This window comes from Entelurus aequoreus, linkage group LG05 (genome assembly GCF_033978785.1).
Source record: "Entelurus aequoreus isolate RoL-2023_Sb linkage group LG05, RoL_Eaeq_v1.1, whole genome shotgun sequence".
NCBI lineage: Eukaryota > Metazoa > Chordata > Actinopteri > Syngnathiformes > Syngnathidae > Entelurus > Entelurus aequoreus.
The window spans coordinates 33,760,351-33,776,931 of NC_084735.1; the positions used below are offsets into that span (position 1 = coordinate 33,760,351).

Genomic DNA, 16,581 nt, shown 5'->3' on the forward strand with positions numbered 1-16,581 from the left:
TTTTTTTTATACACAGAAAGACTGTAACATTCTCTTTTCTTTGCATTGAATCAATCAGACACACGTGATTCCGACGTGGGGCAATCAAGCATTCAGATCAGGTTGAGCTGGCAGCCAAACAGTGGAGAGGAACCATAAGAAGTTTCATGGTTTGCATAAAACTTAAAGGCTTAACTAATCAGCCTCTTAACCAAGTTAATTGAGACCTATTATGTCAGGGAAGTAAGTGTTGCCATAGGAACACTGAAGTGGGCTATTGGCAGGAGATTCCCATGGGCAAAGTAAAAGACGTATATTAGTGTGAGACATACAGTATAGCGGATGTTGACGCTGCACTACAACACAATCTTTAAAAACGCTGACATCAGATGTTTTGATCAACTATTTGTATCAAATACCAGTTCATGACGGACGGTGTTAAAATATCACCTAAAACACTACATGAACAGCTAGAAAAGGTTTCATGATGGTGACAGTTTGACCCTGGAACAGTTTAATTTAATTTCTATAATTTCCAATGGGAAAAATTGTGTTGCCATAAAAATGAATCAGAGGTCGACAACTGTGATATTCACATTCTCATTATAAATGTTCAAAAGGCTTCAAAAACAACTTTTGTAGCCTTAGTTGGGTAAATTATTTTTATTAATATTTGTATTAAAATGTATTATTTGTTGATTTTATTATATAAAATATTATTTTTTTAATAATGTTATGTAATATTATTTATATCTTTCTATTTATTTTCCTATGTTTTATATTTCATAATTATTGTTTTTATTATTAAAGTAATGTTTTTTTACGGATTGTTATTTTTATTAGTAGTACAGTATGAGTAGGAGCAGTATTCTGAGAGCAAGTGGCATGTCTAGTTGACAACTGTTTTTTTTTGTTTTTTGTTTCCAAATGTGTAGCTATAACAAAAGAAAGACCAAAAACAAATGTCCACTGCAGAGGACACAAAAAATAGAAAAATCAATTAATCAATCAATGTTTATTTATATAGCCCTAAATCACGAGTGTCTCAAAAACAAACAAATGGTCACAGCAGATGATGCAAATTAAATAGACCAAACACAAATGTTCACTGAAAGGACACAAAAAATAGACCAAAAACAAAATAAATAGACCAAAAACACACGTCCACTGCAGGAGACACAAAAAAGGCCAAAACAAATGTCCACTGCAGTGGACACAAAAAATAGACTATTAACAAATGTCCCCTGCAGAGGACACCAAAAAAGTAGACCAAAAACACATGCAGAGGACAATGGTTGTCAGGAAAATATTGAATAGGGTCTAACAACATAATATCGATTCTTATTGGCTTATTTCGAAATATGATCGATTGGGCCGATTGTAACTCAAGGACAACTTCAGCACCTTCGCTCCTCAAAGTGCGGTGTACTGCTATCTCGCTGTACAGGCTCAGTGGTGAGCAACTTGAGCAACAAGTCAACAGTTCAGAAGATAAGGACATTTTTATTACATTTAAGTGGCAAAAAACTTGATGCACTTTCTGTACAATTGCAATAAATAGAAAAGGATCATTTTAATGACATTGTTTTTGACACAGTTTGTCCAATGAATTATTATTATTAGTTATTGAGTGTATATATATATATATATATATATATATATATATATATATATATATATATATATATATATATATATATATATAAATATATATACATACATACATACATACATACATACATACATACATACATACATACATACATACATACATATATATATATATATATATATATATATATATATATATATATATATATATATATATATATATATATATATATGTATATATATATATATATATATATATATATACTGTATATATATGTAGCCTGTATTTTAAAATGCATTTAACATTGTTTAGTGAACTATGAAGAATATCACAATATGTTGCAATATTGCAATACTGTATTGAATTGTGACTCAAGTTCGTGATTAAGGATAAAGAGTGTCAGGTTTCAGTGCCTATCCTTAAGCACGACACTTGAGTCACAATTCAATACAGTATTGAAATATTGTGATATTGCAACATATTGTGATATTCTTCATAGTTCATATATATTGGTTTATATATATATATATATATATATATATATATATATATATATATATATATATATATATATATATATATATATACACACACACACACACACAAATATATAGCCTGTATTTTAAACTGCATTTAACATTGTTTTTTGAACTATGAAGAATATGTTTCAATATCTCACTACTGTATTGAATTGTGACTCAAGTGTCGTGATTAAGGATAGGCACTGAAACCTGCCACTCTTTATAAACGCTGGTGCCACAGAGCTAACCAGTAGCCACAACAACACAACACTTCCTTATTATGCACCAATGATGTTTATGACAAGTAAGGTTGCATTCATGAACTATTTGAATTATGAGTATCGACAAGCAAGTTGATTTTTGACACATTCTCTATGTTCTGTATTTCTACATTAATTATGAAATTGTTGTGGATTGTGTTTCCTATTTTTGAATGTAATAATTAGTTAGCATTTCATTTATACATTGAAGTATTTCAATTACTAGTGATGGCACAAAATTACATAAAAATAAAAAACACTTTTTTTTACTGCATGATTTCATTTTTTTCTTTTGTACCGGTTCAGGCACCGTTTAAGCACCAACACCTTTTTTATAAAACCGATTTGGTACTACTATCGGTTAAAATCCCTAATCGGGATACGTATCCTGAAGTCTTTGCCAATATCCAGCCCAAATATTCAACTTATGACTACTGTACACAACTGGATGTGTTCTTGTTCTATCATTCTATTATAACAACTTCTGTATTCCTTTAGATTTTTTTGCCACTCCATGCAATTTTGTCCACTATGACACAAAACAGGATCATCACCCATCCATCTATGGCGCTATAAAATATTTTTTTTCTATCGCTCAGAAAAAAGTGTAGGAACATATTCTATTAAAAAAACATGCATTATTCACGTTATAATGGCAGTGTTTGTTTTTAGCACTGCATCGTAACTAATAAATCCATCATCAATAAAATTGTATTTACAAAGTGCTTTTCATACATAAAAGAAATATGTAACAACGTACTTTACAGACTTAAAAACAATCACCACACACACACATTCATGTACAAATGAATGCATAGCGGAGTACAGAGGAGCCGAGTGAAAAACCACTATCACAGGAGCCATCTGCACCAGGAGGTCATCAGACCACAGTCACCAGGACGCGAACATAATGCGCCCCCACAGCCATGGCCGATAACCCCTGATACAGAAAGCTGCCTCTGGAAAGCTGGAAGGTGAAAATAATAAAATACAAACGTTTGTATGTAAAATAGTAAGAACAATGAGCTAGAATAAAGGATAAAATACAAATAAAACATATTATTGAGATTTAAAACATGTATATATACAAAAAATATATAAAATGAATAACTGGAACTAAAAAAAATGTAACATAACTAATAAGATAAAAACCAAAGTATGAATTACTTCAATACAATTAATAAACATTAGGTACTATTAAGTATACAATTATACAATATTAGGTACAATTAGGTGTACAATAAATATTTAAAAAATGTTTTTAATGAAGGCATAACTGTCTTGTTTGCCAGTATCACTCTGATGATGCTGTGCCGATTACACCAAAGTAATCTCTGCTACATCGGTTTTCTTGTCCATTTCATGACCAGGTCAGATTACCAGTCACGAGGAGAAGAAGCGCAGTATTCACTATAATAATCCAATGGTTAGGTGGTAATATAACATTGTAAACATGAGCCAATTGGGTTCACCATTAATCATTGCACGCATGCAGGGATGAAAATGCAGAAATGCAAAAGACTTCGAGAAAGTAGATGCACTGTTTTTCCAAAAAGGAGCCAAAAGTGGAATTATTTTCTCTTCCCCTAATGAGAATCTCTCCTTTAAAGCGGCTTTGTCACAGCTGGGAATAAAGCGTCTTGCGCACACAAAGCACTATGGTAGGGGGTGGAGAGTGGGATTGTGGGAAGGTCACAGGGCGCCCCTGTTTGGCCTCCAGTGACATCACGGAGCCCAATGCTAATAATGGAGACACTGAATGGTAACCGCAAAATGCAGCCAGGCCTAAGAAGTGCCCCTCCCGCCCCCATCCACTCTCCCCCCCGCTTGCCCCTCATCACCAACAACGACCATAGTCTTGCCCCATCCCCCCCACTCCCTCACTTTGCATCACCATTACTGGGCCCCGGGCGCTGGAACCGTCACTGCTCCACTTGTCACATGTGGGAAACTGAAGACTCTCTCTTCCCCTTCATTTCTTTACACATCATCTTGGTTTAACCGCTCCACACTCCACATAATTACATCATGCAGCTGCACGTGTGTGTGCCCTTTCATCTGAGCAGCCATAAACAGCAGACATCTGTTTGTACCATTAATATTGTGTGATCCTTGCAGTGAGAACGTGCATCGTTTGTGTGCGTGTGTGTGTGTGTGTGTGTGTGTGTGTGTGTGTGTGTGTGTGTGTGTGTGTGTGTGTGTGTGTGTGTGTGTGTGTGTGTGTGTGTGTGTGTGTGTGTGTGTGTGTGTGTGTGTGTGTGCGCGCATTAGGAAAGGTATATATCATTTGAAGCATACTTGAGGACCTGTGGCCAAACACGTGAGCACGTGGCACAGCACAACAGCACAACACCCTCAAACACCATTAGCATGGATAGCATCACAATCGGCTTGTGATGCTATCCATCCATCTTTATATCTCTATATGTCTATAGCGATCCATACATCTATCTGTGTGGTTATCCATCCATGTATTCACCTGTCCGTCCATCTATCTATTTATCCCTACTAAGGATCGACTGATTATCGACCGGGCCGATATTTGGCATTCTGACGTATGTCATATATGTATATTGGTCTTCTTTTATCCGTATCGGACATTATATATATATATATATATATATATATATATATATATATATATATATATATATATATATATATATATATATATATATATATATATATATATATATATATATATTATACATACATACAGGACTGTCTCAGAAAATTAGAATATTGTGATAAAGCCCTTTATTTTCTGTAATGCAACTAAAAACATGAAAATGTCATACATTCCGGATTCATTACACATCAACTGAAATATTGCAAGCCTTTTATCATTTTAATATTGTTGATTATTGTATACAGCTTAGGAAAACTCAAAAATCCCATCTCAAAAAATTTGAATATTTCCTCAGACCAAGTAAAAAATAAAGATTTATAACAGCAAAACAAAATCAAAAATTTAAAAATGTCAATTAATGCACTCAATACTTGGTTGGGAATCCTTTTGCACGGATTACTGCACCAATGCGGTGTGGCATGGAGGCAATCAGCCTGTGGCATTGCTGAGGTTTTATGGATGCCCAGGATGCTTCAATAGCTGCCTTTAGTTCAATTGCATTATTGGGTCTGGTGTCTTTCAGCTTCTTCTTCACAATACCCCACAAATTCTCTATGGGGTTCAGGTCAGGGGAGTTGGCAGGCCAATCGAGGACAGTAATGCCATGGTCAGTACACCAGTTACTGGTGGTTTTGGCACTGCTGGATCATGCTGACAAATGAAATCATCATCTCCATAGTCTCCATAATATTTCAGTTGATGTGTAATGAATCTAGAATGTATGACATTTCCATGTTTTTAGTTGCATTACAGAAAATAAATGACTTTATCACAATATTCTAATTTTCTGAGACAGTCCTGTATATATATTATATATATTATTTTTTTACAACTTCAACAGAAATACATCAGCAGATACGATATATACACAGATGATACTATTGTTTAGTATCAAAAATGTGATAAGTAGAGACTACGTTAGTAATAACCAGTGCTCCTTTCTGCTAACTGCTCTGCCGTGCTCTGACAAATTGAGAACAGGTAGAGAACATATGTGTTAGTAATTGCTATGAAATGGAAAAGGGGTAAGATTAAATAAGATTAGGTTCTTGCTACTCCTATTCGGACAGGTTGTAAAGAGAAATGAAAATATGTAAAATATGTGATGTATTATACTGAAACTGTATACATGTTCAAAATAAACCTCCACCTACCAACCAACCAATATTTCAGGGTTCCTCACAAGGAAACCTCAACATTTATTAAATGCATAAACTGCTATAAAATTGATTAGCTTGCAAGTTATTGTGATGTAGAAAAATTCAACTATAAATCATAAATTATTATTCATCCATCCATCCATTTTCTACCGCTTGTCCCATTCGGGGTTGCTGGAGCCTATCTCAGCTGCATTCGGGCAGAAGGTGGGGTACACCCTGGACAAGTCGCCACCTCATCGCAGGGCCAACACAGATAGACAGACAACATTCACACACTAGGGCCAATTTAGTGTTGTCAATCAGCCTATCCCCAGGTGCATGTCTTTGGAGGTGGGAGGAAGCCGGAGTACCCGCAGGGAACCCACACAGTCACGGGGAGAACATACAAACTCTCTAAAATAATATAATATAAGCTATTAACCAATTATTATTATTAATATCAGGAAATGTTCCATATTCTTAAATGCAAATGTCAGTCCGCAGAGTTTCTTGAATGATGTTTTTTGTATATAAATCACTTCTTGGTCTGTATCGCCCTTATTTATTTTCTTTTGTGTAGAGACTTTAGTCGCTAGAATTTTAAAAAGCCTTCAGATTTTCTGCTCGGTGGTCACGGAATTAATTACAAACGGATCTGAGGCTACCTGAACTGATCTTTTTGGGGGAATTTCAATCCATTTGAAAGGATCGGGAAACTACTTATAGTGGGCACTGTACTTGTTTTTAAATTGTTTTCATTGAAACATTTTATTTTTTAACTATAGCGTGCTTTTATGTTTATGTTTTAAGTAATGTGTACTTTTAAGTATAGTGTGTGACTGCTCCTGTTTTTTTGTTGTTGTTCTATTGATTTATGAAACCTGTTTTTGCTGCCCTCCCCGGTCACTCTTGCAAAAGAGATTTTCATCTCAATAAGTTTTTTTTACCTGGTTAAATAAAGGAAAATGAAATGAATGCAAATGTTGATGCTCGACTTAGACGCATGTAATAAAGATGTTTGTGAAATGTTTTTTGTTGCTAAATTAACCACGACATGAGCGCAGCATAAAACATTATGTTGCTAGTGGTTCAACAATTCCTAAAATGTTAAAAACATAAAACCTTGTCCAGCTCTTTACTGACCTATACTAGTGATGTTTAAATAACTTTTACTGCAAATGAATGTCAGCTCCAAATATTGGTTATCGGCCTCCTTGACTACTAATAATCGGTATTGGTATCGGTTCTGGGGCAGCATGGTGGAAGAGGGGTTAGTGCGTCTGCCTCACAATACGAAGGTCCTGAGTAGTCCTGGGTTCAATCCCGGGCTCGGGATCTTTCTGTGTGGAGTTTGCATGTTCTCCCCATGACTGCGTGGGTTCCCTCCGGCTTCCTCCCACCTCCAAAGACATGCACCTGGGGATTACTACGTTGGCCCTAGTGTGTGAATGTGAGTGTGAATGTTGTCTGTCTATCTGTGTTGGCCCTGCGATGAGGTGGCGACTTGTCCAGGGTGTACCCCGCCTTCCGCCCGATTGTAGCTGAGATAGGCTCCAGCACCCCCCTGCAACCCCAAAAGGGACAAACTGTAGAAAATGGATGGATGGATGGTATCGGTCCTGAAATAAACATTTGGGTCGATCTCTTATCCTTCTATCATCCATCTATATAGTAATCTGTTCTCTACAGTAAAATGGCTTTAAAGCAACAGGGTTATGGGAGTAACTTTAGCCAACTTATTAAAATTCTGAAATATTAGCTTAATATACCATTGTCAGTGTTTAAAGTAACATTGTATATACTTTGTTGACAGTCAAACTTCACAACAAAAAATGTCAAGGTAGCAAGTTTTACCAATAATGAGAGTGCTCCCTTCCTTTTTGAGAATTACTCATCATGAAAAGGTTTATAACTAACAATGGTTGTCATTTATTGTTTCTATGCTATTGTACGAAGCATAATAATGTGTATTTTTTAGCATAGCTGAAGCTAATACTTCTCATAGCTAACATGATGTTCTTCTTCTTTAGACTAAAGACTAGTATAAACTGAATCAACAGCGCCACTGTTGCTTGAATCTGAGTACTGCACTCATTTTGTACACACATTCACCAAATGTTTACCAATCAATTGATCAATTATTATGCCCTTCCCCATCATACCCGACACATACACACACACAACATACACACACACACACACATGCAAAAGTGAGCTAAGGGAAATTTTAAAAAGTGTAATCCAAAAAATCTTATTTTAACTTCAAAAAGTAGCAATTACATATTAGGTGCACCTGCTAAATGGTATAAATAATTGTTTCGGACATGTTTAACTTTGTTTCAATACATTGGTACCTTAATTTAGAAGTGCCCCAACTTAAGAGTGTTTTGAGATAATTGTTATGCTTTAAGTTGCAAACAAAAATGGAGTCATAAGCTTCCCCGCCATTAATTGGCATAGCAAATGTCACAGTGTAAATGCCTGTAAAATGTAAACAAAACTACTCGCTAGCATTAGCTTAAAGCTAGAGAAGGACATAACTTTGTTTTCCAACCACAGGAAGGAAGAAAGTGAGTGTGAAGGAGACTGATGAGGAAGACGTGGATGATATTCATTAAATTAAAGAAAGAAATCATCGCAGCAGGTGAAGTATTTTGAAATGTATCACTGCTCATCTTCACTATACTGAAGCAGAATGAGTTGAACACCAGCCAAGGCGCTATGATATCTAAATGGCGAACATTTATCCATGAAAATATAGTGAAGCTGCTGACTGTGTGTTTGACGGAGTAGCAGCTGGAAGGAGATACTGTAGAAGTCCACTCTCCGAGGTAAATACTATTATTATTACATTACTAATACTATTGTTAGTTTAGTACATCAGAAGTGTGAGCACTAGAACTGGATGTAGTATGAACAAATGGAGCCATTTTTTTTTATGTGTTTAGATTTATTGTACTTGTCTTAATCCTTTTGTGTGTGTTTTTCACTTTTCTCAACTTTTTTTTAAAGCCTAACCAGGGACAAGGGTTGCAAATGAGCCTGTGGCTAGAAGTCTTATGTAGTTTGACATCGGTTACCTATGGGTAGAAATGTTTAATTGTACTGTCCCTGTCAAATAAATACGTAAACAAACTACATGTTATTGTATTTTTTTATCCTTATTTCTTATATAAAAGTTAGTGGGGGTTTTTTCAAAAAGGGCTGTTACATGTACAACAATTGAGCTGATTTGGAGGCAAAGCGTCAATTAATTTGGTTTAAATTAATTCAAATGGGGGCCATCTCAAAACCAATTAAGCTTGTAAATACTCTACTATTAAGTAATTATTAAAAAAACAAAAAACTGACAGTTTAGTTTGAGCGATGTTAAATAAAAAAAATAATGTGTAAAATAAAGATATAAACAAATGAAACAGTATTATTGTAATGTTTTCAAATAAAATAAACATGAAATAAAATAAGTAACATGACATATCAAGGATAAATTAGTACATACTGGAGTAAACTCTTGACAGAAATAATGTTGTAAATAAATAGCGTATACATAGCAGTCATAGAGCCATTATGCATCATTTACCTTATAGACCTACATTTTTTAAATACAATGATAAAGATAACGCATATTTCTAAATAAATAGACGCCAAATAAAAATGCTGCATTATTATGTTTGCTGGAAATGTGCAGGTGTACCTAATCAAGTGGTCTGTAGTCACTTCACAGAGCATCTGTGGATGAGTGACTTGCTGAGATGCTTTCATAAAGTCCCAATATTACAGCTCTTATTGGGTTTATGATGATATCCGGTTGTCTATATGAAGGTTTGGGTGATTAAAAAAAGGCTCCTTCTGGGAGGCACAGAAGGGCACAATGGAGGTTTGTTTACATGGTTTAACTGCTCTGCAGGTTTACCTCCAACAACAACAACAACAACAAATGGATCATCAGGTGCTTAGACGTGCACTGCACATTGAATGAACATAACCATATGCATATGAATGTGTGTGCAAATCTTACCTTTCATCCAGTCCACCACTTGGCCGGAGCTCCACTTGCTGACGGGCTCCATGACCAGAGCCATGCACACAAGTTTGCCTTGGAAAAAAAAAAAAAAAAAAGCAAAGAAAAACAACCTCCTCCGTGCAACAAAATGCAAATAAAACACACACAAAAATGTGCTGGATGAATGTTTTTAGGAAAAAAGAGGACGTAAATCTCCGAAATGTGGTTTGACGACCTGCACACTTGGGCACATTCCTGTGCTGGCATCAAAGAGCTGCTTTACTTGTCATGCGTGTCAGGCTCCGTGGGATGAAGAGGATGAAGAAGAGGATGCTGCACGACCGCGCTCCTCGCAAAAGACATCCGAGCGGCAGCGTTGAAGCCACCGGCTGCTTTGTGCGGGACTGTTGGAAGCTCAGGTTGCCTGGGAGCATCCTCCCCTCACATTGCACAGACATGGAGGAGGCACAGCCCACTGCGCGCACACTGCGTGGGTATGAGGGGCTGATTCATGCCACCGAACTCTGACAAGGAGGAGGGGGAGGAGGAGAGGGGGGGCAAGGGGGAGGGGCTTCTGAAGGAATTTCATGGAAGTGACAATAAGGTTTGATTTAGGGTGCCAACAATGCAAGGTAGAGCAGATAAACCAGTGGTCGGCAACCCAAAATGTTGAAAGAGCCATATTGGACCAAAAATACAAAAACAAATCTGTCTGGAGCCGCAAAAAATTAAAAGCCATATTACATACAGATAGTGTGTCATGAGATATAAATTTAATTAAGATGACTTAAAGGAAACCAAATGACCTCAAATATAGCTACAAATGAGGCATAATGATGCAATATGTACATATAGCTAGCCTAAATAGCATGTTAGCATCGATTAGCTAGCATTAATGCAGTGACCAAATATGTCTGAATAGCACTCCACACAAGTCAATAACATCAACAAAACTCACCTTTGTGCCTTCACGCACAACGTTAACAGTGTGGTGGACAAAATGAGACAGAAAAAGAAGTGGCATAAAACACGTCCTAGAAAGTCGGGGAAAGTTATACATTTAAACAAACTGTGGTGAGTTCAAGGACCGCCAAAATTAGTCGGACAAAACGGCGCTCGCCAAATACTCGAATCAGTGAGGCATGTTTAATATAAACAGTGTGCTTTATAACAATTAGGGAGGTTTGTGTGATGTTTGTCCTCCTACAGAAACCATATTAAAACAAAAAATATATTTTTTCCCCTCATCTTTTTCCATTTTTCATACATTTTTGAAAAAGCTCCAGAGAGCCACTAGGGCGGCGCTAAAGAGCCGCATGCGGCTCTAGAGCCGCGGGTTGCCAACCCCTGAGATAAACAAATCCGCGCTTTCAGTGACATGGGGGAAAGCCGCACCAGAGATGTCAATTAAAATCTACATTATAGTGCCTCGTTCCAAAGGGCGCATTGAAAACCGAATTGTATGAAAAGCAAAACAATGTTCCTTAAAGGAAACAACGTAAGACCAATAAATCCCTTCCAGAAACCTCAAATATTAATACTTTTTGTGCAGAATCATTTGAATTTTACAAACAGGAAACAATGCAAAATTCATATAAAGTACCCTTTTTTCATTATTTTATTCATCCAGTCATCTATTTTCTACCGCTTGTCCCTTTCGGGGTCGCGGGGGGTGCTGGAGCCTATCCCAGCCGCATTCGGGCGGAAGGTGGGGTACACCGTGGACAAGTCGCCACTTCATCGCTGGGCCAACACAGATAGACAGACAACCTTCACACACTAGATCAGGGGTCACCAACGCGGTGCCCGCGGGCACCAGGTAGCCCGTAAGGACCAGATGAGTAGCCCGCTGGCCTGTTCGAAAAATAGCTCAAAAAGCAGCACTTACCAGTAAGCTGCCTCTATTTTTTAAATTGTATTTATTTACTAGCAAGCTGGTCTCACTTTGCTCAACATTTTTAATTCTAAGAGAGACAAAACTCAAATAGAATTTGAAAATCCAAGAAAATATTTTAAAGACTTGGTCTTCACTAACTGACAAAGAAACAGATAAATAACAGATTTGGTGTCCAGTTCAAAGTGTGACACGATTTATTTAAAAATTTGAGAGTTGACTTTTGTATTTTACATGAGTTATTATTTGTACAAACATGGTACAAAGTAATTCATGATTTGTTAAAAAAGGTTAGTGGCAAGCTAGTTAAAATGGGATATTGTGATTTCACAAGACTGTCTTAGAAGTGATCATTTGAAAATGTTCAATTTGAAAAATGTGCACTTAGAGAAAATATCAAAATAAAGTGCTGCATATTGATATTTATCTGTTTCTATATATATTTATTGTGAGAAATCATTAAGATGATCAGTGTTTCCACAAAGATAAATATCATTGATTATTAATAATAACATAGAGTTAAAGGTAAATTGAGCAAATTGGCTATTTCTGGCAATATATTTAAGTGTGTATCAAACTAGTAGCCCTTCGCATTAATCAGTACCCAAGAAGCAGCTCTTGGTTTCAAAAAGGTTGGTGACCCCTGCACTAGATTATTCAGAACCAACCAAAAATAGGGTAACACTTTAGTATGGGGAATATATTCACCATTAATTAGTTGCTTATTAACATGCAAATTAGTAACATATTGGCTCTGAATTAGTCATTATTAAGTACTTATTAATGCCTTATTCTGCATGGCCTTATTATGGCCCTAACCCTAACCCTCTAATCCTAACCCTAACCATAACCAAATAACTCTAAATTAAGTCTTTGTTACTTACAATATGTTCCCCATACTAAAGTGTTACCAAAAATAGTCTCCATCTACAAAAAAAAACATCCAAACAAAATCCCCAATATCGTCATCTGAAAAACAGCATTAAAAGACAAAAAAGGAAAGAATTAAAGGAAAAAGCACAAACATGTTCTGTTGAATATTATAATGTATAATAATTTGATTCTTGATCAACAATACAATGCATAATGACCTTACACATCAAAATGTTGTACAAACCCCGTTTCCATATGAGTTGGGAAATTGTGTTAGATGTAAATATAAACGGAATACAATGATTTGCAAATCATTTTCAACCCATATTCAGTTGAATATGCTACAAAGACAACATATTTGATGTTCAAACTGATAAACTTTTTTTTTGTGCAAATAATCATTAACTTTAGAATTTGATGCCAGCAACACGTGACAAAGAAGTTGGAAAAGGTGGCAATAAATACTGATAGAGTTGAGGAATGCTCATCAAACACTTATTTGGAACATCCTACAGGTGAACAGGTAAATTGGGAACAGGTGGGTGCCATGATTGGGTATAAAAGTAGATTCCATGAAACGCTCAGTCATTCACAAACAAGGATGGGGCGAGAGTCACCACTTTGTCAACAAATGCGTGAGCAAATTGTTGAACAGTTTAAGAAAAACCTTTCTCAACCAGCTATTGCAAGGAATTTAGGGATTTCACCATCTACGGTCCGTAATATCATCAAAGGGTTCAGAGACTCTGGAGAAATCACTGCACGTAAGCAGCTAAGCCCGTGACCTTCGATCCCTCAGGCTGTACTGCATCAACAAGCGACATCAGTCTGTAAAGGATATCACCACATGGGCTCAGGAACACTTCAGAAACCCACTGTCAGTAACTACAGTTGGTCGCTGCATCTGTAAGTGCAAGCTAAAACTCTCCTATGCAAGGCGAAAACCGCTTATCAACAACACCCAGAAACGCCGTCGGCTTCGCTGGGCTTGAGCTCATCTAAGATGGACTGATACAAAGTGGAAAAGTGTTCTGTGGTCTGACGAGTCCACATTTCAAATTGTTTTTGGAAACTGTGGTTGTCGTGTCCTCCGGACCAAAGAGGAAAAGAACCATCCGGATTGTTATAGGCGCAAAGTGTAAAAGCCAGCATCTGTGATGGTATGGGGGTGTATTAGTGCCCAAGACATGGATAACTTACACATCTCTGAAGGCGCCATTAATGCTGAAAGGTACATACAGGTTTTGGAGCAACATATGTTGCCATTCAAGCAACGTTACCATGGACGCCCCTGCTTATTTCAGCAAGACAATGCCAAGCCACGTGTTACATCAACGTGGCTTCATAGTAAAAGAGTGCGGGTACTAGACTGGCCTGCCTGTAGTCCAGACCTGTCTCCCATTGAAAATGTGTGGCACAATATTAAGCCTAAAATACCACAACGGAGACCCCCGGACTGTTGAACAACTTAAGCTGTACATCAAGCAAGAATGGGAAATAATTCCACCTGAGAAGCTTAAAAAATGTGTCTCGTCAGTTCCCAAACGTTTACTGAGTGTTGTTAAAAGGAAAGGCCATGTAACACAGTGGTGAACATGCCCTTTCCCAACTACTTTGGCACGTGTTGCAGCCATGAAATTTTAAGTTAATTATTATTTGCAAAAAATAAATAAACTTTATGAGTTTGAACATCAAATATCTTGTCTTTGAAAATTGAATATGGGTTGAAAAGGATTTGCAAATCATTGTATTCCGTTCATATTTACATCTAACACAATTTCCCAACTCATATGGAAACGGGGTTTGTATAACAATGTGACCTCAGAGTATGTTACGTTACTTTAACATACTCGGTCGGCGGCTAGCATCGGCTAGCGCGTCTGCAATCCAAGTCAAAGTCCTCCTGGTTGTGTTGCTACAGCCAGCCGCTAATACACCGATCCCACCTACAACTTTCTTCTTTGTAGTCTTCATTGTTCATTAAACAAATTGCAAAAGATTCACCAACAGAGATGTCCAGAATACTGTGGAATTTTGAGATGAAAACAGAGCTTTTTTGTATTGGATTAAAAGGTGTACCATTACTTCCGTTTAACTAGTGACGTCACTCGCATACGTCATCATACATAGACGTTTTCAACCGGAAGTTTAGCGGGAAATTTAAAATTGCACTTTATAAGTTAACCCGGCCGTATTGGCATGTGTTGCAATATTAAGATTTCATCATTGATATATAAACTATCAGACTGCGTGGTCGGTAGTAGTGGGTTTCAGTAGGCCTTTAAGTCCCATCTTAAAACTTATTTGTACATCCTAGCCTTTAAATAGACCCAATTTTAAACAAGTTGATCTGCCATCTCTCTTTTCGGCTCTGAAACTCTCTACTGCCTAGAGAGGTTAGGTGGCCACTCTTCTGTGCATCATTTGGTGACGTGTCTGTGCTGCGGTCTTGTCTACATACAAGAGGATCCCCTGCCGGCCTACCTATGGACTGGACTCTCACGTTATTAACTGTATCCACTCAGCATCCATTGCACCGATCACCCAGGGGAGAGGCCAGGGGGGCGGTCCCAGGTCCCCAAATCTGTGGTCCTTCCAAAATGTATCGTTGTCCCATTGGATTAAGTGTTTTCTTGCCCTGATGTGGGATCAGATCCGAGGATGTCGCTGTGGTTTGTGCAGCCCTTTGAGGCATTTGTGATTAAGGGCTACATAAGTAAACTTTGATTGATTTTTCTGAATATTAACAAATACCGGTGGGGGGGGGGGGGGGGGGGGGGTAAATCCTGTCTCATTTGGAGAATAATCAAATCTCAAGGCATAAATGGAAGTGGCCATGCGTAGCCAAAAATATGTTTCAAATATTAACATTCTGCATGTAGGAGTTTCGTAACATCTGTATCTGTACATTTGTGGCATCTACCCACCATAGCTATATTTCAGCAGTGACGTGTGCGCCTGTCGCACTCCTGTGGGCACTAATCATCCCCCATACACACAATGTTTCCTGCTGCTTTCTTTGTGGCTGCTCAGCTTCTAGCACACAAAGGGCAGTGTAGAGGAAAGACGCTCAGCAAGGAGACAAGGATGCTACTGGAAACAGCTTTAGGCTGGGTTTCAATATCTATTCAGTGCACTACATACCAAATATACTATAGCATTATAAAATATTTGTCACTACGATTAATTATTTCAGCAGTTATTTGGCTACAGCATGTCTGGCAGATTATTGAGAGGTTATTGGTATTAACATTATCATTATCAACTAAGCCATACCCACTCTGTCAGCACTGACATGATAGAAATAGTCAATAATCATAAAAAAACAATTACATGAAGCTGTTCCGTCAGGGAGACTAATATTGTGACTGTATTTCATATGGACCTAATAATATTTGAGTATCTCACAGGAAATAATTACAATGACAAGAAACTATTTTGTTTATGTGAAGGAATGATACATAACTCTTTTTTTACATTCTAATAATTGATTGTTTTAGCAGTACAATGAAAGAAAAAATTATATGTTTTTAACAAAGCAATGTATTTTATTTTGCAACCTGTCATCTCAACGAATTGCCTGACTTTTCACATTCAACCTCTAGGTGGCAGCATATCGCTTGTTACTTAATGCGGGACTCCATTAGAAGAAGAACTTTTGGCTTCAAGAA

At 37.0% G+C, this 16,581-nt stretch overlaps 1 protein-coding gene across 10 annotated transcripts in view; it reads right to left on the reverse strand.

Moving 5' to 3' along the window:
• The window catches only part of LOC133650538 (connector enhancer of kinase suppressor of ras 2-like), an 88,640-nt gene extending 77,698 nt beyond the window's left edge, over positions 1 to 10,942 (reverse strand). For 4 of the 10 annotated variants that reach the window (XM_062047891.1, XM_062047889.1, XM_062047885.1 and 1 more), the window contains exon 1: positions 10,159 to 10,933. In XM_062047891.1, the coding sequence (XP_061903875.1) occupies positions 10,159 to 10,222 (64 nt within the window). In that variant the 5' untranslated portion in view covers positions 10,223 to 10,933. Of the gene's footprint in view, positions 1 to 10,158 lie in introns of all 10 variants that reach the window. The other 6 variants (XM_062047892.1, XM_062047890.1, XM_062047888.1 and 3 more) reach the window with 4 other exon arrangements.
• Between the last annotated feature and the right edge of the window lie 5,639 nt (positions 10,943 to 16,581).